The 21,878-nt window shown below is 46.2% G+C and overlaps 1 protein-coding gene across 1 annotated transcript in view; it reads right to left on the bottom strand.

Annotated features, from left to right (window-relative positions):
- Positions 1–21,878, bottom strand: part of GRIK4 (glutamate ionotropic receptor kainate type subunit 4) — a 422,106-nt gene that overhangs the window by 186,504 nt on the left and 213,724 nt on the right. The window contains exons 3-5 of the mRNA XM_004385613.2: positions 20,099–20,263; positions 5,704–5,801; positions 1,255–1,420 (exon numbers count right to left, since the gene is read on the bottom strand). Of these exons, the coding sequence (XP_004385670.1) occupies positions 1,255–1,420; positions 5,704–5,801; positions 20,099–20,263 (429 nt within the window). The remainder of the gene's footprint in view (positions 1–1,254; positions 1,421–5,703; positions 5,802–20,098; positions 20,264–21,878) is intronic.

Below are 21,878 nucleotides of genomic sequence, written 5' to 3' on the forward strand. Positions count from 1 at the left end.
TATCTGTCTGGAGGGCAGGGGCCCAGCTTCTCCGTGCCTACTGAAGAGTTCTGGAAGGAGCTCTGAACCTGTAGTGAGAAGACCAGTATTTGACTTCAGGCTCTGCTGCTTACGTTGCACAACCATGGGCAAGTCATTTCACCTCTGAGTCTCAATTTCCTCAACTATAAAGTGAGGAATTCTAATACCTCCAAATTCACTGGGTTGTTATAAAAATTAAAGAAAGTATGTAAAAGCATACATGGCTAGGACTCAGTTATTTTGTTTCTTTGGTAACATGTAGTAATTACTCAATAAATACGTGTTGAATAAATTAATGGGGAGGCAGTCAGGCACGAAGGTCTAGTAAAGCAGGTGGTTCTGACCCTTGACAGTGAGGTGGCTTTTGTTTTCTGGTGCTTTAGGGACTTCAGGGAAGAGGAGGGACTTAAGAATGCCAAGCAGTTCTGAGAAGCCATGGAAAGGGAACCTGATTGAAGATGGCATAGCTCTGACAGTGCAGTGCCCAAAGACCTACAGCGTAAGGTGTGTGGGCAGGTGAGCTGTGCTAGACACAGGTGCCTGGGGCTCGGGCACTGGGCCCCAGTGGCAGCCAGTGGCCAGCATCTGCCTGACCACATGTGGGTACACAGCCGCCACCGGGAGCATATAGATGCACGTATTTGCTGGAAGGTGCTGGCTTAAATTAGCTAAATCTCATAAACACTAAATTTATGCCCCAAATTGTCTGAGAGTCAGAGAAAATACATTTCCAAAACCTGCATTTGCAAAAAAATGCTTTATCAGGAATTGACCTTGGACCTTTTTCCATCAGCAAAACCTGCTCTCTGGGGGAAGAAGCTCTTCAACCCATCAAGTACAAATGCAGCCAATTTTATCTTTTTCCCCTCTCTCTCTTTTTGTATCTCCTTAACAATGAGGCTGAAAATATGGGAATTGAGTTTGCAGATACAAAAAGGCTTGGAGGTTGGCCAGACTCCTGCAACCCAGTTCTTCTCTGCTCTGTCTATGACCAGTGAGTCCTGGCAAAGGGTGGTCCTGGACCACTCTCACACACACACACAAACACAAACAAATATATGAACAAACACACACGGACACATGCAAATGCCCAAACCCATTGGTTATCCACCCACACGATCTGAGGGAGCCCTCCCCTTCCTGGTACATCTTCAGCCAGGTGGACAGGAAGCCAGAGTCAAAATCAACTAGACTGGACTATCTGAAGGTAGAACTCAACCTGGGGACACTTACATTCTGCTTTGGCACAGATGAGGCAGGCGGTGGTGCAGTTGAAGAAGTTCAGGATCCCAGCTACAGCCACGCTGATGTCCGTGTTGCTGGGGTGGAGGTTTAGGGTTGTGAATCTCTGGAACTGGAACTTTACAAACTCCTCAGGGGCCACTTTGAAATGAGGGACCTGGGAGGAGGAGCAAAAATGGGCAGCAGGGAAGATACAGGATCGGTGAAAGAGAAAAAGCGATGAGTGAGACAAAGCTACAGAGGGTGGATTCCTTATAAGAACTCTGCCACACACACACCCTGTCTCTGTGGGAAGCAGAGCTTGCAGGGTGCCCATTCCATGAGAGGAAGACAAGATGACATCCCTGACAATGCCCAAGAGAGGAAGATGCAGGACAAAAGACCTGTATAATGCACTTTGGGCCTGTGAGCTGGTGCCTGTCACCCTGAGAAGGTACAAGAATAGACCTTTATTCCCAGAGGAAGTGCCTGCTGCTAAGCAGGGGGACAAATGGCTCTTAAAGGGGTAATCCTTAAAATATTTTGTTTGTAGTGAATAAATCAGAGCAGAGATGGCAGGAAGACAGAAACAGTGCCCTGGGGACTAAGAGAGGAGTCCCTTCATTCCAGCCCAGCCAACAGGTGTACAAACCAGCTCCCAACTAACTTCTGAGGGTGAATTCTGGAGGGAGAAAGAGGGCAGGGGTAGGGTCCACCATAAAGATGCATGTGGAGGAGGCAGCATCACAGGCCAAGAAACCACCTAGAGAGCTCGGATGGAGCCAGGTAAGTAAATACCTGTTTTGGCTTCATTAGCACAGTGTTGGATTCCCTCTGCGTCTATCACTGACATTTCCGGAGGCACTGCCCCTGCCTTCTGCCTTTCTTCTCCCAGGAAGAGATATTAACAGGCTGCGATTAGCAGGTTAGGCTATTCAGTAGGTAATAGGAAAGTTAAAATGTAATAAGCTCCTATCCACCTTAATTTTGTTCTGTCACTCTCATCCCTGGCACCTGGAGCCAAGAGAGCTGAGGCCTGCTTGGTGTTTCTATCAGAGGCAGATGGGGTAGAAACCTCAATCCTAGTCCTCCGTTAAGGCCTCCTGATGGGAGGGCCAACTTGCAGAAAGTGTGGGGAGGTACTAACGTTAAAGCAAGTAAGATTTCAGGTAGGCAGCAGGAAGAACTTCCTGATGATGATTCGGCTGGCTTCTAGAATGGGCTATTGGGAAATAATTGTAGGAGTTCTCTTTGCCTGGACTGGCGCAGAGGCTATCTTGTTGGGAGTCTGGGAAGATGCTGAGATGGGCACTGTAGGATTCTGCTACCTTATCCTTCTAAACTTCTGGGGGAAGTCAGGTAGACACCAGCACTCCTCTGAGAATGGGGTGAAAGTAGAAATTAGGGATAAAACCCAAACTCAACTAGGATTAACTCCTGAGCATTAGAAAGACGGCAATCAATATTTTTCCAGCAGAGACTAAAAAGTGCAGAACTGGGTAGAGCCTAGTGAGTTGCAAAAGACTCTGAAGAGTAAAGTTGACCTGCAGCGTATCACAAAGACTCTTCCTTCCCTCATGTATTTTGTAGCCTATAAAATTTGTCTAAAATGAGTAATATGTTGAAAATAAAAGTGGTCACAAAGGGGCAAGACAGAGGCAATGACCGGGCTGGAGAAGGGTGGGCTGGCTAATTTACACATCTGAGCATCACTGACCAAAGCCCTCCCTGTGTGACCGTCGAGTCTACCAGGTTCCATTAGCAGCTAACTCACCCCCCAATACAGTGTGGTGACCTTAGCGATAGCCTTGAATCCACAGATCAAGGGTATCGCCAAGGACTCAGGAAGGTGAAGAACAAATGGGTTTTGGAATCTACAGACTTGGGTTTGCATCCAGATTCTGTGCTGTGATTTGGGGCAAGCCGATTAAGCTGTCTAAGCTATTGAAATGGAGATAACAATAGGTGCTTCTTAGAGCTTTGGGAGGACAAAATGGGATCTCGTATGAAGGATGCGATAGCTCAGTACCTGACATGTAGTAAGTGTTTAGACAATGCCTCTTCTCTTTTTCTTCCCCTTCCTCCCAAAATTTAGGTGCTCCCAAAAAAATCCTGGAGCTGTTTGTGCATGGGGTGAGGGTTGAGGGGCCTCTCTGGGAAGGGGGAGTTGATGGGGAGTCTCCAGCATAGCTTGCCATCTTGAAGCCTGCTAGGGAAGCAGCCAGCTGCTCTGATCAGCCTAACCCAATCCTATCTAATCTTTTTCCAGGATAAACATCAATCCATAATTGATTTGCAAGTGCAAATGCATCCCAGGAAGTCATCACAAGGGCTGGGGAGGAGAGCTAAGAGAGGTGGGCAGAATGGCGGGGGGAGCAGCTAGGCAGAGAGCTGCCAGCCGCTAGGGCTCCTGTGATGTTAGCAGCATTTAATGGAATGAGCTCCTTGGTGAGAACTCGATCTCTTTTCCCTGGAGCTGGGGGGAATCACTGTAAGGCAGTTCAGCCTCATAAAATATTAAAAGAAATGCATAATCTGGACAGAGAGGAAAGGTTTCTCAGGAAGGAACATGACCAGGCAAAGGAGGGGTAACTGTCTGGCCATTCCCCGGGCAACGCTGCTGTCTGGCAGGTCAGTGATGGCACAGGGAATGGGCTGGGAGGAGCGGGGGAGACTTCTTGAATCAGGGTCTGAGCCTCCAGCCCAAAATGTCAAAGGGGTTTAAGGGATAGCTTGGCTGACAGAAAATATCCACTGAGACCCGAGGGAACACCATTCTGCAATGGGATTGGGGATAGGACTGTAAAGGACAGGGAAGAAAGGGCAGAGGGGGGCAGAGAGAGAAAAGAAAAGGAGAAAGCAGAAAGGAGGAAACAGGAGCCAAGGTCTTGGCCACCTCGCTTGGTGAAGATCAGAGCGATTGCTGAAATAACAACCGGCCGCCGATCTGAGCTGTTACTTGGAGCGTGGCAAGAAAGATTTAAATTAAACATCAGGCCTCATTTCCTGGGGCCGAGGCCTGTGAGATGGTGGAAGGGACTGCAGAGAGACGGATGTTTCTTTTTGGCCTAGGCTGGTTCAAGAGTCATCTGTCTGGATATCTGATGGCATTGGGGGTGGGGAGTTGTCAACATGGACCAGCCCATGACAAGAAGGCTCAGGGGGCTCAGCCTACAGGGGAAGGGCCCAGCTACCAAGAAGCAAGACCAACCATGAGGCTGGGGCTTGGAGTCTCAATGACACTTTAATTTGCAGATCACGATTCTGTGAGTGGGCTAATAAAATAGGGAGCACAGATATTCTGCCCAAAGTCTCAAGGACTCATTAAGCCCTCCGATCATAAAAGAAAATGGAGGCATCCAGGAGGGCCTGGGGTAGGAAGTGACCATCTGCTGTTCTGCTGTCTCTGCAGGGGCTGGGAAGGCATCCAGTCTGTCCTGCAGTGGGGTGTGTCCCATCCTATTTCTGACTCTTTCTAAGGCTAAAGTTTCTGGAGGGCAGAGCCTCCAGGCCTCCAGAACAGTGGAAGATTGAGCCCTCCTTCCCCTGCCCATTTCCCCCTCCCCCATAGTCCTCACCACCTTGCACCATCTGCCCTCAAGGACCTGGCTTGAAGGTCCTTGGGGGTGGAGAGGAGTTAAGAGGTCATGTTCCTGTTGTCTGCCAGGGATACATCTGAAGGAGAAGGATCGATTGATTCCAGTGAAGGATTAGGAAAGATTCCAGCAATAGACAGAATCTCTGTAAGTTCTCAGTTTGTTTTCTCCAGGGAAAAAGGAAGGGGAGAGTTGGAGGAACAGGAGGTGGTTTGTGAGTCCAAAACTCAACCTTTGCCATTCTTAGTCTCCCATGGATCTAGAACAAGAGGAAATGGACTCTTAAAATTCCAGGTCTGGTTAGAGGATGCACATGAAGAAGAAATTACTGATTGACGAAGTAAACACTGGAATCAGTGAATGAGGAAGAAAGCAAAATAAAATCTCTTACAGAGAGAAAACTTACAGAGGTTTTCAAACTTCATTTTAGCAATAAAACTTCCCCTTCCCCCAAAGGCATTCTTCCCCAGAAGTCCAGTATATAAACAGATCATGTCCACCAGTGTGGACATGAGCGTGGGAGCTCAGACTTCTGCCTTCTTGGCTTCCCCCTGAGCACCTCCCCCTGATCACCACCCCCGACCACCACCCCCCATCCTCTCCCTCTGCCCACCACTGCCACCAAAGAGGCCACTAGAGGCGCCACCGCAGAAACCTCAGACTCGGAGGAGATGTTTCTCCATTCAAACAACCTGGAGCAATGTAAGTGCTCAACACAACAAATGGCTGCTGCTTTTATTTGTGCTGATGTTGTTTTTAAAAACACCAACCCAGCTTTGATGGGCTCTTCCATCAATGACATCTCTGTGCCCCTGGGCACATGCTTCCAGCCGCAGATACTCCCCCAACCCGGCCCAGCACTCACCTCCTTCTCCCCACAGATGTTGCTGATGATGGAGCTGGAGGCGGGGCTGGAGGATGGTCCCAGGACAGCGACCACCCCCTTGGGGAGGATTTGACACACTGCAGCAGAGGAGGGAAGCGGTGGTGGAGCATCCAAGCAGGAAAGGAAACAAGGTACTCATCAGGTCTGGCCTGGGACAGCTCTCCTGCCCTGGCTGTGGCATTGAGTCCTCTAATCTTCATCTCTACCCTCTCCTCAGGCCTTCCAAATCCAGGGCCTCTCCCTCTCCCCTGGATTACTGGACTCCAGGACAGTTTTATTGGAGTTTATGGAAGATATTAAATGAGGAAGTGACCCAGGTTATGACAACATATGGCCACAGCCAACAGGGCATATAAATTGTCTGGGCTGTCACTGAACGACAGAGGCTAATGGGAGGAACCACAGATTCCATCCTACAGCCTGGCCTGCAGTGTGGGTCCTAGGAGCCGGGCATGGCCGCTCTCCATGACTGAAGGTCTGTCCATCAGTTCCCCCAGAAGAAAGAAGGGGAGTCTGGGGAGCAGGCGCAGATTCAGGGGCAGATTATCCAATAGGTAAGGTAAGCATGGTGCTTATCTTGCTTACCAGATCATCTGTAGTGTACAATTTCACATTTTTTCACCACATCAAAGATTCTGCTTCTAGGTATGGCTGGCATCTGTCTCCCAACCCCACAGCACCCTCCTACAGAATCAAAGCCTCTTTTCAAAGCTATTATCCCTGATGGGCAGAGGACCCAGTAAGCAAGGTAAGCACAGGCTTTCTTAAACCCATGTGATATTGTTCACCAGAGATTAGTAAGTAAGCGCAAGTAAGCCTGTGCTTACCTTGCTTACTGGTTCATCTGCCCCTGAGTGCCACCCTCCTGTTCACTTCACCAGCTTGGCCAGACTGGCTTCCCTGCTTTCCGGACTGGGATGGTGAACCTTATGTGTCATTTTGGCTAGGCTATGGTGCCCAGCTGGTCAAAAGCTAGTCTAGTTGCTGTTAGGAAGTATTTACGTGTGATTAAATCAGTTGGCCTCAGAGCAGATTACCTTCCATAACGTGGGCAGGCCTCAGTCAATCAGTTGAAGACTTTAAGAGTAAAAAGGGAGTCTCCCTAGGGTATGTTCTGCCTCCAGACTATAAACAGAACTCTACTCTTCACTCTTTCCGTAATCTGATCTATGGATCTGGGGACACAGGACTGCAGGAATCTCTAGCCTGTCTCCTGATCTTCAGAGTGACAATCCAGCATGGTCTTTGACCTTGTACTTCCTCAGCTTGCAGGCCTCCTCCCCCTGCTCACCTGTCAAGGATCACCTCAAATGCTTCCCTCTCCTTTAGACCTTCCTGGCCTCCTTAGGTGGACCTGACAACCCTCCCCTGGGCTGCAAGGTCAGCGGTGTGTGCTTCTATTATAAGACACTTGTAAATGCATCCATTTCAGTTTGTTCTTGAGAAGTTTCTCCTCTCACTAGATTTCAAACCCCTTAAGGGCAGGAACTGAGCCATTTTTATCTCTAAATCTACACTTCTTACTTCCTCAGTGTCCAGCACAATGTTTTCTAGATAGTAGGTGACTAGTTGATATTTGCTGAATGAATGAGTGAATGAATGGGACATGTGGTCAAAAGAGGAGGAGAGAATCTAATATTTAAAAATTCTAGAGACTAAGAATGGGAGAAAAAAGGAGAAACAGAGAGAGAGCACAAGATAATCTCAGTACACACACTGTGACATCAGGACCAAGGAGAGTCCTCAGAATATGCATCAGGGTTCCCACTGGCGCTAATGGAGTCCTTCTCTGCAAAACTCAAAGCTTAACTCCAGACACATTTCCCTCCTAATCACATCAGGAGTCAGGTAGAGCCATTTCTCAGGTCCGTAAACTGAGGTTAAGTGGTAGTACAGGGCTCCTTATTGAGTCAGCTGCAAAGCCTGCCCTCAACCTGAATGCTCTTTCTCCCAATTTAGAGTCCTAACCACTGGCCAGCACAGCCAAGCGATCACCTTAAGGGGGCACAGGTGATGAGGAAGAACAATTTACCACATAAACTGCAAATCTGCTCCGTCTTCTCTCAACTTGTGCCTCAGGCAGGAATTCACAACATCCCGGGAGGATCGCAGCTGACTGAGAGGCTGCGGGCAGAGGGGGCCTGAGGGGGGCTCATTAACACTAAGTGTCAGAACCGTCCCCAGTGGCACAGTAGCGATGACCCAGCTTTACTTTTGAAGAGTGCTCTTCAAAGTTCAATCTATTTCTACATGAGTTATCTAATGGGAGCCTCAGCCAAATTAATTTATACTGCCTGCTGGGTGCTTTACAAAGTTCATTACCCCATCAACCACCTCAGAAAACCAAAATAAATAAAATAAAATAAACCAGTTGCTGTCAAATCTATTCCAACCCATATGGTTCTCAAGGCTGTGATCTTTCGGAAGCAGATTGCCAGGCCTTTCTTCTGAGGTGCCTCCAGGTGGGTTTGAACCACCATCCTTTCACTTAACTTTTTGTACCACCCAAGGACTCCTCAACAACCTCAGAGGTGGGTCTTATTTTCTGATTTGACCAACACGGAAACAGCATCTTAGAGATGTTAAGTAACTCGTGTAAATTCACACCTGTAAAAAAACAGTCAGACCCAGTTTTGTGTTCAAGTCTCTTGACCCCGTTCAGTGTTCACTCTCCTCTCTCACAGCCTCCTGTTTTGTCTGCGCTACTCCTGAAGCTGCTTCTTCATCCATCTCTTCTCAACTCCCTACAGCTGAGATCCCCCCTTTGTTCTACTGAATCCACCTTCTCCAAAGTCACCAATGACCTCTCATCAGTTCTCAACATACTCTCTTTCTGCAGCATCTGATGTTGCTGATTGCATTGTTCTTTTGAATTTCATAACACCATCTGATCCTGATTCTCACCCATTTCTCTGACCACTCTTTCTCAATTTCTTTGCCCACTCTTCTTCCTCGCCCCACATACTAAATGCAAGTTAACAAAATGCCTCACTCCCACTGGGCAATCTCACCCTTGCCTGTGGCTACCACTCTCATTTTGGATGACCCTACACTCTCTGATCCATGTTGTGGGTTACAAAATCAAGCTTCCAACCAGCTGCTGAACATCACCATAGGGACTTCCCTCTGGAATCCCACATGCAGCCTGGGTAAGGCAGAGAGGAAAGGAAGCACAACCATTAAAAACATGGGCTCTGATGAAAGTCGGCCTGGGTTTGAGTCCCAGCTCTGTCACTTACTAACTATGAGATCTTGCCTGAGTTACCTCTCTGGGCCTGTATCTTCATCTATAAAACTGGAATACTGACAACACCTCTGTTATAGGGTTGTTGGGAGAATTCAAGTGAGTTAATACATATAAAGTGCTTAGAATGAGGCTTGATGTGCTGCATAGATAGTCTTATTATTAGGCCCTCTATATAGTTTTCATACAGAACCTGACTTGATCTTTACAGTTCTATGAGAAATATCCATTATTATCCCTGGCTTACAAATGGGGAAACTGAGGCTTGGATAACTCAAGTTACTTGTTCAAGATCACAGGTAATACAGAACTAGGTTGACTCTGGAGATACTCCTGATGCCAATGCTCTTAATCACTCTATTCCTTTTAGCTATTCAGGCTCAAAATCATAGTCAACCTAGACTCTTCCCTCATCTTCCTTCACGAACTCCATTCACTCAATATACCAATCAGAGGCCAGATTCTGGACATTTGGCCTGCTCACACCCACTGTCCCTTTGTTTCCCCTGCCACTGTTCCAGGTCAGCCCCTCTTTACTACCTGCCTCTTAAGGGGCCTCCCTGTCTCCAGAGACTTCATTTTCAATCCATTCTCCCAACAGTGGGCCACAATATAATCCTAAGGCATAGATCTGTGTGCCTTTTGACAGGGCTCTGAACCAATTTGAACCAGTTCAGTCATGGCCGACAAAGCAAAACCAAAACAGACCCGAATTTTTACAATTTGGGTGATCCAGAACAATAACCAAAACGTGAAAAATTATGGGTTGAAGCCCTGGAATAGGAGACTCAGAAGAGGTGAAGTGAGCCATTTCAGGAGCCTGATGTGTGAGACTGGATTATTGGCAGGACTATAGAGGGTGACACACATTCTAAGTGGTTCAGGAGGCCACCATCTTAGAGCAGGGCACTGCTGTTTCCAACTGTACTCAAAATCCAACCGACAAGAGATTTGCATATGCAATGCATATGCTGCCCTGGTCTCTAAGAGGGAGATTAGGTTTCTAGCAGGGCTTCAACCCATAATTTTTCCCATTCCAGTTATCATTCCAGTTCACTCACATTTTAAAAATTCAGGTCTGTTCTGGTTTCACTTCCTTGGCCATGACTGAACCGGGAGGAACCAGTTTGAAGCCTTGCTCCTCGAGGGCAGTGAGCTTGTCTTATGTATCTCTGCATCCCGGTATTTAGCATGGATATGCGCTCAATAAATCTTTGCTGAACCACAATGAAGCCTGCTCAACACCTTCCATGGAAAACTGAAAATAAACTAAGTGTCCAACTATAAGGGCATGGTTATATAAAGTATGGGTCATATACCCAAATGGAATATTATATAGATGATTAAAATGCTTACAGAGTTTATAATAGTATTAAAAATATTTATGAAATAATTTTAAGTGAAAGAAGCAGGATGGAAAATTACACATATATCTACAGAATGGCCCTGATTAGGCAAATACAAAAAATAGTTAGGTATTGAGGAATGACTGAAAGAAAATGTTATAAAAGTCAACATTTATAGAGTACTAATTATGAACCATTCTCAGTGTTTTAGATGAATTAACTTATTTAATTCTCAACACAACCTGGTGAGATAGGTACTATTACTATCACCCTCATTAGACAGACAAGAAAACAGGACAGGAAAGTTAAGCAGCAGAGTCAGGACTCGAACTTCGCAGGCTCCAACTCCAGGGTCTAGTTCCTTGACTCATCTGTGCAGCCTCCGCAGTTGAGTAAGTACTGATTAACTGGAATGTTAATAGGGATTGCCTTGGCCATCGGGACACCTAATGCTTTTCCTTTTTTTTTTTTTCTTTTCTCTATTTTCTATAATAAGCATGCATTCCTTTTATAATATCACTATAAAAAATAAAATGTCATTATAAAAAAAAAATCTGTTCTGATGAGCAAGTAAAACCCAAATGGTTCTGATTTCCTCAAGATCCTGCCTTTCCAGCCCTTTCTCCCATGACACTTTCTCTGCTTCATGCCAGCCCATCAGGTAGTCCTTCTTCCCTAGAGCATAACTCCGTATTTTCCTACCTGAGCCGATTCCCAAGTGGTTTTCTCTGACCTGACCAGAGGTTCTTAGCCTGCTGTCTGGGGCCCATGTATAAAATAACACTTACTCATCAGAACAGAATGCTTTGGGGAAAAAAACTAATCATTTTCTCTAACCTGTGGATTGAAGTTTAACATTTCTTCCAATTCTGAATGTCGGCAACGAACCACAGTAGGTTAGTAGTGCTTGTGACTTTATCACCAAGAGAAATCACAAATGTTTTCTTGTCACATTACAGTGCCGCAGATATCTGGAAATATCATTTACATTCATTATATTCATCACTACTTTGACATTATGCCAGTAATTAGAACTGACGCTAGAGCTAATGAATGTTGTTGTTGTTTTTGGGGGCCGTTGAGTCAATTCCAATTCATGGCAACCCCGTGTGTGCAGAGTAGAGCCGCTCCGTAGGGTTTTCAAGGCTGTGACATTTCAGAAACAGATTGCCAGGCCTGTCTTCCAAGGCTCCTCTGGGTGGGTTAAAACTGCCAACCTGTTGGCTAGTAGTTGAGTGCTTAATATTTACACCACCCAGGGACAATATATGAATAAAGAAGCACAACAATATATCACCATTAAAAATATTTTAATTGCATTTCTATATAACTGGTTTCTTTGGTCATCCTATCTATTTTATTTTATTCATTTGAAAACATTTTTCTAAGAAGGGAGTCAATTAGCATCCCCAGACTACCAGAGGGGTCCATGGAACAAAGAAAAAAATCCTTTCCTGGTCCAGGACCTTCCTTGCCCTTCCTCCTGGCAAACTCCTACCAATCCTCCAGGGCCCAGCTCAGATCTGCCCAGAAGGCTTCCCTGTCCCTAGGAAAGATGGCATCTCTCCCTCCTTATACTCTCATCACACTATGACTCAGAGTCAGCCTCATAGGAAGCCACTTTTAGGAGACAGGTCAGCTTCCTGTCCTGGCCAGTTTTTGCCCCAAGCAGGCTCATTACTGTGGGCCTCAACAAAGGGGAGATTCTTCTTAAAACAAATTCTTACAGAAGGTCATGATTCCTTATTCCCAAACTGGGTATTTTTCATCAAACTCATTTGACAGCAAAATCTGATCTAGACAGATGTGAAACTATTTACAATGTATGAATATTTGAATACAAGCATGAAAGAATATGAGGTTCTGCCTCATGGGAGATGCTACTTAATATATGGTGTATGTACCACCTGACCATTAGAATATCTGAAAAGCTCTGGATTCTAAACACTTCAGCTGCACGGGTTTGTGGACCCATGTCTTCTGCTCTGAGCTCCTCACACATGTGTGTCCTTCTCCCTTGCTGGATAGTAAATGCCTCGAGGGCAGAGTTCATGTCTATTCAGTCCTGGCAAAAAGGAATCGCTCAACACAGGTCTGCTCAACTGAACTGAAGTCATCTGAGATGAGTCCAGCGAAATTAATTGTCATCTTATCAGCAGCCATGGCTTGGGGATTTCCTGAGATTTGGGAATTGGTCTTTTGTACCCTATGAAGGATGCCCTGCTTGGTAGAAATGGAAATCATTTCTAAAGGGCCTCAGCTCTAGGAACCACTATTTCCCTCCCTCCCACCCCCTCACCCCCCACCAAACCCTGATTCTGCAGGCACTGGCTGTCTGGCAAGAACTCTGAGCAGTTTGTGTGAGGGGACAGGAAGGGAAAGAAGTGTACTTTGCCTCTGTCTCCCAGGGAGCAGGGAAGAGGGAAACAGGAGACATGAGTGACACTGCCATGGCAACTAAGTTTTCCAGCCAGCAGAGGAGAAGACAACTGGGCAGCTGCTGGAATAAAAGACCATGAACGGGTCTTGTGACCCCATGGAGGGACTCTTCCCCTCAAAATGCCAGCTCTGGCCTGGATCCCAAGTTCCCTTAGAAAGCTGGGCTGAACAGGAGGTGGCTCACGGGAACCTACTCCTTCCCTGAGTCTTTACTGGGTCCCTCCCTCCCAGTAAGAGGGGAGAGGGTGGTTCGGAGGGAGAAGGGCCTGGCTGTGACGGGTGGTCCAGAGGGGTTGGTCATACGGGCCAGGCCTCTGGACTTTAGCCCCCGCCAGGAAAGGGGCAGATTCTTTGCAGGGCAAGGAAGTAGGTCCTCCTCACTCCCGGCGAGGCACCTGATAAGCCCTCAGCCTCCAAGCTGCTCTCTGAGCCCTCGTGGTAGACAGTCCTGGCCACACTGACCCACAGTGCTGCCTGGGCAGGGTGGCCTGGGAACGCAGAGTCCTTCTGCATAAAGACACTTCACAGAGATGAAGGCAAGTGGAGTGGAAGGCAAGGTCTCTCTTTGTGCCTGTTTGTCCTGCATGCTGAGCACCACATGGAGCCCTGACCTTCTCCAAGCAAGTGAAACAATTGCCTCAATGAGTTTGGAAGGAAGATCTCCTCTCTTGTGCCAAAGCTTTCAGAAACGAGTTCAATTCTCCCTTCTCTGTCGGTGAACAATGGGCTAAATGACTGGCCTTCTGGTCCCAGAGCTGAGGATGTGAGGAGCGAGGATGGGGTCGGTCACACCTGGCAACGAGAGCCTGCCTACCTGTTTAGAGTTTTCCAGGATCTTGGAGAACTCAAAGCCATCAGTGGCACCCCTCACCAACCACATATTATTCAAAGCCATCAGCCTGGTTTCCGGACTTTGTTCAGCTCGGTCCTAAACCACTGTGTTAGCAGCAACACCATTTACTGAGTGCTTTCCACATGCCAGACACCAGGCTGGCAGACACGGTACCACCCTCAATCCTCACAACGACCCTGTGGCGGAGGAATTGCTATTCTAATCCTACTACTACTACTACTAATAATAATAGGTAAAATTTATTGAAAGTTTACTCCACACCAGGCACTGTTTTAAGTCTTTAAGTGCATCAGCCTTTACAACAGCCTCATGAAGACAGAACTGTTATTCTTCCCATTTTACAGATGAGAAACCTGAGTCACAGGAGATCAAGTAACTGCCCAAGGTGCTGGTAGAGCCAGGTGCATCTGATTCTGGAACCTGAGTTCTGACAGCTGTCTATACTGCCCTCCAGCCCTGGCCCTCACCACTGCCCCTGCATAAACTCATGTTTTAGCCACACTCTTCTGGTGCCCCAATGTACCTGTTTTTCTGCCTCAAGCTTTGGCTCATCTATTATACCTTCTACATGGACATAACCTCTTTTTCTTCACCTCTTGCACATTCCAATGTCCAGTCAAGAGCCCTTATCCCACCACACTTGCCTAATTCTATGTCCTGTCTGACCTCCCTTTGGCCCTTGTCTGAGCCACTCACGGCACACGCCCACAGCAGAGGCATTGCAGTGGGCCCCCATGGCGACCCCATGTGTTACAAAGAAGATCTGCTCCACAGGGTTTTCTTGGCTGTAATCCTTATGGAAGCACTTTGCCAGGCCTTTCTTCCACAGAGCCACTGGGTGAGTTCGGGCCGCCAACCTTTAGGTTAGCAGCCAATTGCAAACCGCTTGCACCACCCAGGCTCCTACAGCAGAAGCCAGCCAGTGTTTATATCATGTTTCATATACGTAGGTCTTAACTTCCTCCTGGAAAAGACCATGGGCCTCAGTTTTCCCATCTGTAAAATTAGAGAATTGGACTAGATGATTCTATGTCCTTCTGAGACAATACTCCGCATATGCAATGTGTGTAGCTCAGAGAAGGGGAGCAAAGAATGTTTGCTTAATGACTCATCACTAATCACTATTTCTCTTTTGGCTTCTCACTTTTTTTTATGCTTTGATTCATTCTATTGGACTGATCGAGGGACACTAACCCTCGCTCACTAGAGACAGCTCTAGGTGATGCTCATGGGACCAGGAAGCCTACTAGAAGCTGGGAAGTTTGTGGGAACAGCCACGAAGAGTGGGACCATCACATCACACACCAGGGCCCCTTTCCAGGCTCATTGGAGCCACGTGGGCCAGGTAACCAGTGCATCCCTGGGTTTCAAGAAGAAATAGAGTGGACAGGTGATAGCACGGTTGGTCTCACACAGATAAACTAGGCAAAGGCAAGGGGTTGACAAGGAGGCTTCTGCTTCTAGCTCTGCTGTAAATTAAACCTCCACCTGGCTCTGGAAGTAGCAGGATCGGTGCCTCGGGGTGTTTGGGTGATAAGGGGTGGGCGCTTAGTTAAGCTCTAACACTTTAGCAGCAGGAGACACACTGATCTATAGGAATAGAGGAGGGCAATGCCTTGTTGGAGCTGCTGCAGAAGAAAGGCTGAGATGGAGATAAGATATGGAAGGGAAGGAGGAAAGGCGCCAGGCAGAGCGAAGATGACCTAATAGGTCTTGTCCATTCCTATTATTTCAGATCTGTGGGTTGTGTAGAGAGAATTGGAAAGTCAAACATCAAGAAGCCTGAGGCAATGATAGTGAAAGAGTCAGAGAGGTAGGGGAAGTCAGACGTGGGCTGAAGCTTTACAAGTGACCCTCACTTTAAACTGACCCGCTATATGAAAATCTGTCTATTTGAACCCGATAGAAGGGGGATGATTTTCTACTTGCATCTTTCCAGGTTTGCTATCAGTTAATGCCCTGAGTGATACTTTCCATTTCCAAGCCTCATTTTCAGCCATCAAATAAGGAGGCTGGCCTCTAGACTCCAGTATCTTTAAAGCTTCTTTCCACTTCATAATGTTTGATTCTTGAAATAGCCATTGCTCCCCTCCACCAACACTCCCACCTCTGAATATGATTCATTCGTGTGATTTGTACAGTGTTTTGAAACCCACCTATTACTGAAAGGAAGGCATTGCTGTGCATTGTGGGTTGCTACATACAGCCCCCAACACTGACCAGAGCCTCTGCTTTCCAAACAAGAACATCATCACGAGCTTGTTGTCTTTCATCCCCTTAAAGTAGACTGCCTGGCCACAGGGTGACAGGTGTGGGGTCTGAGGAGATGTTCAGGGCCACAGAGCTACTCACATATTTTTAAATTAACAGTGCAAATTAGCCCTGGGCCACTAGCCCAGGGAAGACACAGCCCCTGACACCGAGCAGCAGCTAGCTTGAGGTGGCCCACCACAACTTCTAAACTCCCAAAGCTGTCAGAGAGCTAGGAAGAGAAGGGGCCTATCCAGTTATGACAGAGCCCTATGAGGAATGTCGCCAATAAGACAGGTCACTGGAAAAGAGCCCGGGAGATAGGTGGTGCTGCCACATATGCATGGCTGGACTCTGAGACAGAGGAGAGAGGGAGAGGCAAGAGTATAAGAGGAAGCTTGCTCAGAGGTGAGGGTGAGAGAACTAAAGCCATCCACAGAAACCATAGCTGCCACTCCCTGAATATCTGCTCTGTGCTGTGCACAGTGCTAGCAGCTCACCCATACTGTCCCATGTAGCGTTCCTAACGCCCCATGAGTTAATATTATCATCATCCCCATTTCACAAATGAGAAAACTGAGGCACAAAATGAGGAAACTGAAACAGCCTGTCCACAGTCACACAGCTAGTAAATGGTAGAGCCAGAATTCACACTTGGTCAGTCTGATTCTAAAATCTATGTTCCTAATCATTATACCACGGTATTGCCCAAAGTAGAGATCACAGCGCTATTGCCCATCCTTTATCCAGGGATCCTGTCCTCCTTCCTACCTCTCTGCCCTCAATATGGACACTGACGTCCAGTCCCTGCCCTGCCCCGCTTCAGCAAATAGCACTAACCCACCATCCATCTACCCCTGGCTTTGGGAAGGAAAGAACTGGGCTGGAGCATTTCTATGAACTATCTAGATGGTGTTTAAAACCCAGGACAGGAGTACAGCTCTGGCTTCAGATGAAAGGTCTTTGGGGAAGAAGATCCAGAAGCCCTCTTCTCCAAAAAATGCTAATCATGCCTCAAACACATTGAGATGTAAAAGCTGAACAGAGGGCCACTTGCTAATAAAATACTTGGCGCCTAAAAGAAAGGCGTTAAAAAGATGCCCCAAAGCTCTGCAATGTGGAATAAAGATATTCGTTTCCTTTATTCCCATGATTCATTTGGCTTAATATTTTCGATGTATTGGCTTTCCTAAGCCTGGTTGCACTGGTCATTGGGAGAGGAAATTTGCATCCGTTAAAGACCCCCATCCATAACGGGCAAAACTGTGCTCCGGTCCTGCCAGAGGAGCTCTGAAAAACCAAAGACAAGGAAGGAAGAGCTGGTTTTTCAAAGCATGAAATAAAGAGTTTAGCTATCTGCACCTTTGTCTGAGATCTATTCTCCTGGACAAATAAACACTGCAGACTGGACAAGCAGATTCATAAGAAGTTACTGCTCGTATTTCTGATTTTATTTGGAAGAATCTGGGAAATCTGAATCTCCATTTCACTGTACTAGAGTTTAACCTCTATGAGGAATAGGATTTTTATCTCTTCCCTGTTGAATTCTATTTTCTAGAGTAGGCGTGTAATACCCTGTTGCCTCTGAGTCGATTCCAACCCATAGTGATCCTACAGGACAGAGTAGAAACTGCCCCATACAGTTTCCAAGAAGTGGCTGGTGAATTCGAACTGCCAACCTTTTGGTTAGCAGCCGAGCTCTTAACCACTATGCCACCAGGGCTCCAGGAGCATAATAGTCACTAAATATTTGTTGACTAATGGAATGAATGAATGAATGCCTATTTCTGGTTACCTGTTCCCAAATAGCCTCTTCTGGAGGAATCTATGCCCATAGATCCTGATGGCCTCAATGCTCTGTTCTGTAAGGTAGAAACCCACCCTCAGCCTCAGCTACCGGACCAAGAGTGGACACTACACAAGGATATCTGTTAGGCAGGTTGGCCAAAAAATGCATTTGTAAGAGCTGCCACAGCAAAATAAGCTGGATCAGACCCTGAGCCTTGGGAATCCAAACCAAGAGGCACTAAGGGAAGCTGCCAGTGGGTGTGCACACTGGAGAGAGACTGTAAGCCACTCGACGGCAGGGACCAGGTCTACCTAGTTTTCCACATTGTTCCCAATGCATGGTATCCTGAATCATGCCTGAAATAGAGCAAATTCTCAATAAAAGTTTCCTGAATGAATAGGCAGAGTAAATAGGGCTTGGGTGGCCAGTATGGGACAGGTGCATAATGAATAAGCCAGGGAAATCAAACTGGCAGAAAGGGAAGAGCATGGGTCAGATATCTGGAGAGCATTAAAGAAGCTATGAGCAAAAGCGAGAGCTGTGAGAGGCTGGCTGGGCTCTGGAGCTGCTTCGTTCTTCCCTTCCTACCGTCTCTGGATCTTTACAATACCCTACCTGTTTTACTTGGGCCAGTATGAATGCATTTCTTTTCTTGCAACCTTCAAAGCCCAGGCTAAAACTAAAGCATTACTGCTGGCTCAGCCAGCATACAGGGGACCAGATGTCTGGCATATCTATCTATCTATCTATACTCACACACACACACACACACTCATATGTATATACGTGTGTGTGTGTGTGTGTGTGTATATATATATATATATATATATATATGTTACTGATGTTGAGTAAGTTGCACTTTTGTTAGTTTTTGCCATTGAGGATTGTGAAAGGTTGAAATGGCTTAGAGAGGATATAGAGACTCTTCAAAGTCTTAGGGAGTAGATGCTATCACCTCTTCGGGCTAAGGGAGCTCTTCTCCTCCCCTCTGAGCTGAAGCTGTTTGTTTCCAGTTTTGCTATAAACCACCTGCCTACCAACTTGGAAGGTTCTCCTGCAAAGTTGCCAAGGTAATACCAGCAACATGCCAGAAGGTCATAGTGCACGTGTAGTGAACTGAGCACCGAACTTGTTTGACAACTTGAGTTCAGAGTCCAGGACATCTCATCCACTGACTTGCTCTGTGACTGGACAAGTTCTTTGACGTCTTTGAGCCTCATTTTCTTTACAAAAGTGGATGTTATGGATTGAACTGTGTCCCCTAAAAATGTGTGTCAACTTGGCTAGGCCATGGTTCCCAGTATTGTGTGGTTGTACACCATTTTGTGATCTGATGTGATTAACCTCTATGATGTTAATGAGGCAGGATTAGAGGCAGTTATGTTAATTAGGCAGGACTCAATCTACAGGATTAGGTTATATCTCAAGTCAATCTCTTTTGAGATATAAAGGAGAAAAGCGAGCAGAGAGGAGTGGGACCTCATGCCACCAATAAAGAAGCACCGGGAGTGAAGCATGTCCTTTGGACCCAGGGTCCCTGCACTGAGAAGCTCCTAGACCAGGGGAAGACTGATGACAAGGACTTTTCCCCAGAACCAACAGAGAGAGAAAGACTTCCCCTGGAGCTGACGCCCTGAATTTGGACTTCTAGCTTCTTAAATTGTGAGAGAATAAATTTCTGTTTGTTAAAGCCATCCATTTGTGGTATTTCTGTTACAGCAGCACTAGATAACTAAGACAGTGGGTGTAATAACATTTAACTCTCAGGTTGTTGTGAGACTTAAAAGCCATGCTCAGCACACAGTACAGGCTCAGTACATGTGCCTTGAATTACACTATTACGTATATCTGTAAAGCAATTCACAAAAGATTTTCCTTTTTTGAGTAATTTAAATCTTACAATAATTTTCAAGATTTGCAAAGTAGAGCTTAGCATTCCCATTTTAAAGATAAAGAAACTGAGGTTCAGATAGGCTAAGTAGTCACCAAGAGAGTGAGTGGCCAAACTCCATTCCAAGTCCTGGTTTCTTCCCACAACCCAGACCCCAGCACAAGAAAGCAAGACAAGCAGTCAGATGTCCAATGACAAAGTTACCCTTGGGGTGACTGTATCTCTAATTTCTTAACCACACAAAATACTTCATCCAGGGCCTTGAGTACAAAATGTTGAGGAGATGAATGGATCAATATATGAACAAAGGAATGAATGGGTGATTAAATAAGTGAATGAGTATCCTGAAGCCTTATCTTTCTTAATGCTACTCCACACATGATTTGTAACAATACCTGGGAAACTCATCCAAGAGGGCAGCCTCAGAGGGCCTCCTGGTACATGTTTCTCTCCCTCCCTGGGAACACCTACACTAGAGGCCTAGCAATGGATGCGGCTCACTCCTCTAGCCCCTCCTCTGCCAGCAAGGGAAGCAGAGGGCAGCCCTAACCATTCTACGTACTGGTTTCTGCAGTCTCGTACTCGCTGTCTCTGAGAAGCTCAAAGATGTCCACTTCGACCTTGGCCTTGCCCAGCCTCTCAGGAGCACGGTTGATGCGGTTCTTGGCCAGTGTGATGGAGAGCCTCTCCCCTCTGCTGCACTCCATGGGATCATCCAGGATAGCAGCTGTGGGCAGGCAAACACATGGAGACAGTTACTCTGTCCTCTACCATTTACCCTTCCTCCTTCTCCAGCCTCCCCCAATTGCCACCTTCCTCTTCCAAACAGCTCCCTGCCACCCCCTCCACCCTGCCATCTTCAAAACTATCCCCAAAAGCAAAGTAAAGGTCTCAGTTTGTAGCCAGGTGTAACAAGGTAAATTCTAATATGAATATCAACCTCAGGAACCCTGTAATGTCATGGCAGGCCACTGGAGGAGCCATCTGTATGAGGCTTCTAGGCCCAGGCAGTTATACCTTTGAATATAAGTCTAAGTGTGCACAGAAAGGCACGCGTGTGCACAGGAAGGGAGACAGGGCTGTCTTTGGAAAATGGTATTCTGGGCATATGAGAAACTCTCCCTGAGGCGAGTTGTGTGAGGGAGAGAAGTGGTATAAAGGAGTGGCTGCAGGACACTGGGAGGTGAGGATGGACCTTGGAGGGGGACATGCAGGGTGAATATGCTCACACCCCAGGATCCAACATTGATGACACATGTTACCATGGGGCAGCTATGTAGTTTCTCTGAACCTCTTTTCCTCACTGAATATTAGGAATAGTAAGACAACCTTACAGGGTTGGTATGAAGATTAAATAAGATAATATATGTAAGTGGCATATCATAAAGACTTAATCAATGTGTCCGACAGAATGGTTGGAGTGGTGTAATACTAATAGCTGCCCAGCTTCTGCAAGCAGTATTAAGAATAAGTATTATGGCATCATATAGACCTAGGTTCCAATCTCAGCTCTATCACTTATTAGTTGTAGGATCCCAGTGTCTTCACTTGTAAAATAGGCAGACAGTCTACCCCTTGGGCTTATTGTGAGGATTACATGAGATAGTATGTGGGAAGTGCTCAGCACAGTCTCTGGCACACAGTAAGCACTCAATAAATGGTACCTACTGATATCAATATTTCCCTTGATAGAGGGAGTTATAAAAATGAAATATCTCCACACAAAACTTATACAAAAATGTTCATTGCAGCTTTACTCGTAATAGTCAAAAAGTCTAAAAAACCCAAATGTCCATCCACTGATGAATGGATAAATAAAATGTGGTACATTCATACAATGGAATATTATTTGGCAAAAAAAGGAATAAAGTACTGATACATGCTACAACATGAATAAACTTTGAAAATGTTATGCTGAGTAGAAGAAGCCAGTCATAAAAGACCATATACTATATGATTCCATTTATATGAAATGTCCGGAATAGGAAAATTTACAGTCAGAAAGTAGATTTGGTGGTTGCCTAGGGCTGGCGGAAAGGGCTTGGGGAGAAATGAGGAATGACTGATAAGGGGTATGGAGTTTCTTTTCAGAGTGATAAAGTGTTCTAAGATTGATTGTGGTGATGGTTACACAACTTTGACTATACTAAAAAACACCAAATTGTACACTTTAAATGGGTGAATTGTGTGATATGTGAATTATATCGTCAATGACGCTATTATAGAAAAAAAATACAAAAAGTATCCTTTAGAGGTTGATGTCTCAGAAAGCCAACACGGGGGATGAAGACAAGTGATCTTCAACGACACACAGCCCTTGAATCTCTGTGACTGATGTGGAC

The sequence above is a fragment of the Trichechus manatus genome, unplaced genomic scaffold (genome assembly GCF_000243295.1).
Source record: "Trichechus manatus latirostris isolate Lorelei unplaced genomic scaffold, TriManLat1.0 scaffold00143, whole genome shotgun sequence".
Taxonomy (NCBI): Eukaryota; Metazoa; Chordata; class Mammalia; order Sirenia; family Trichechidae; genus Trichechus; species Trichechus manatus.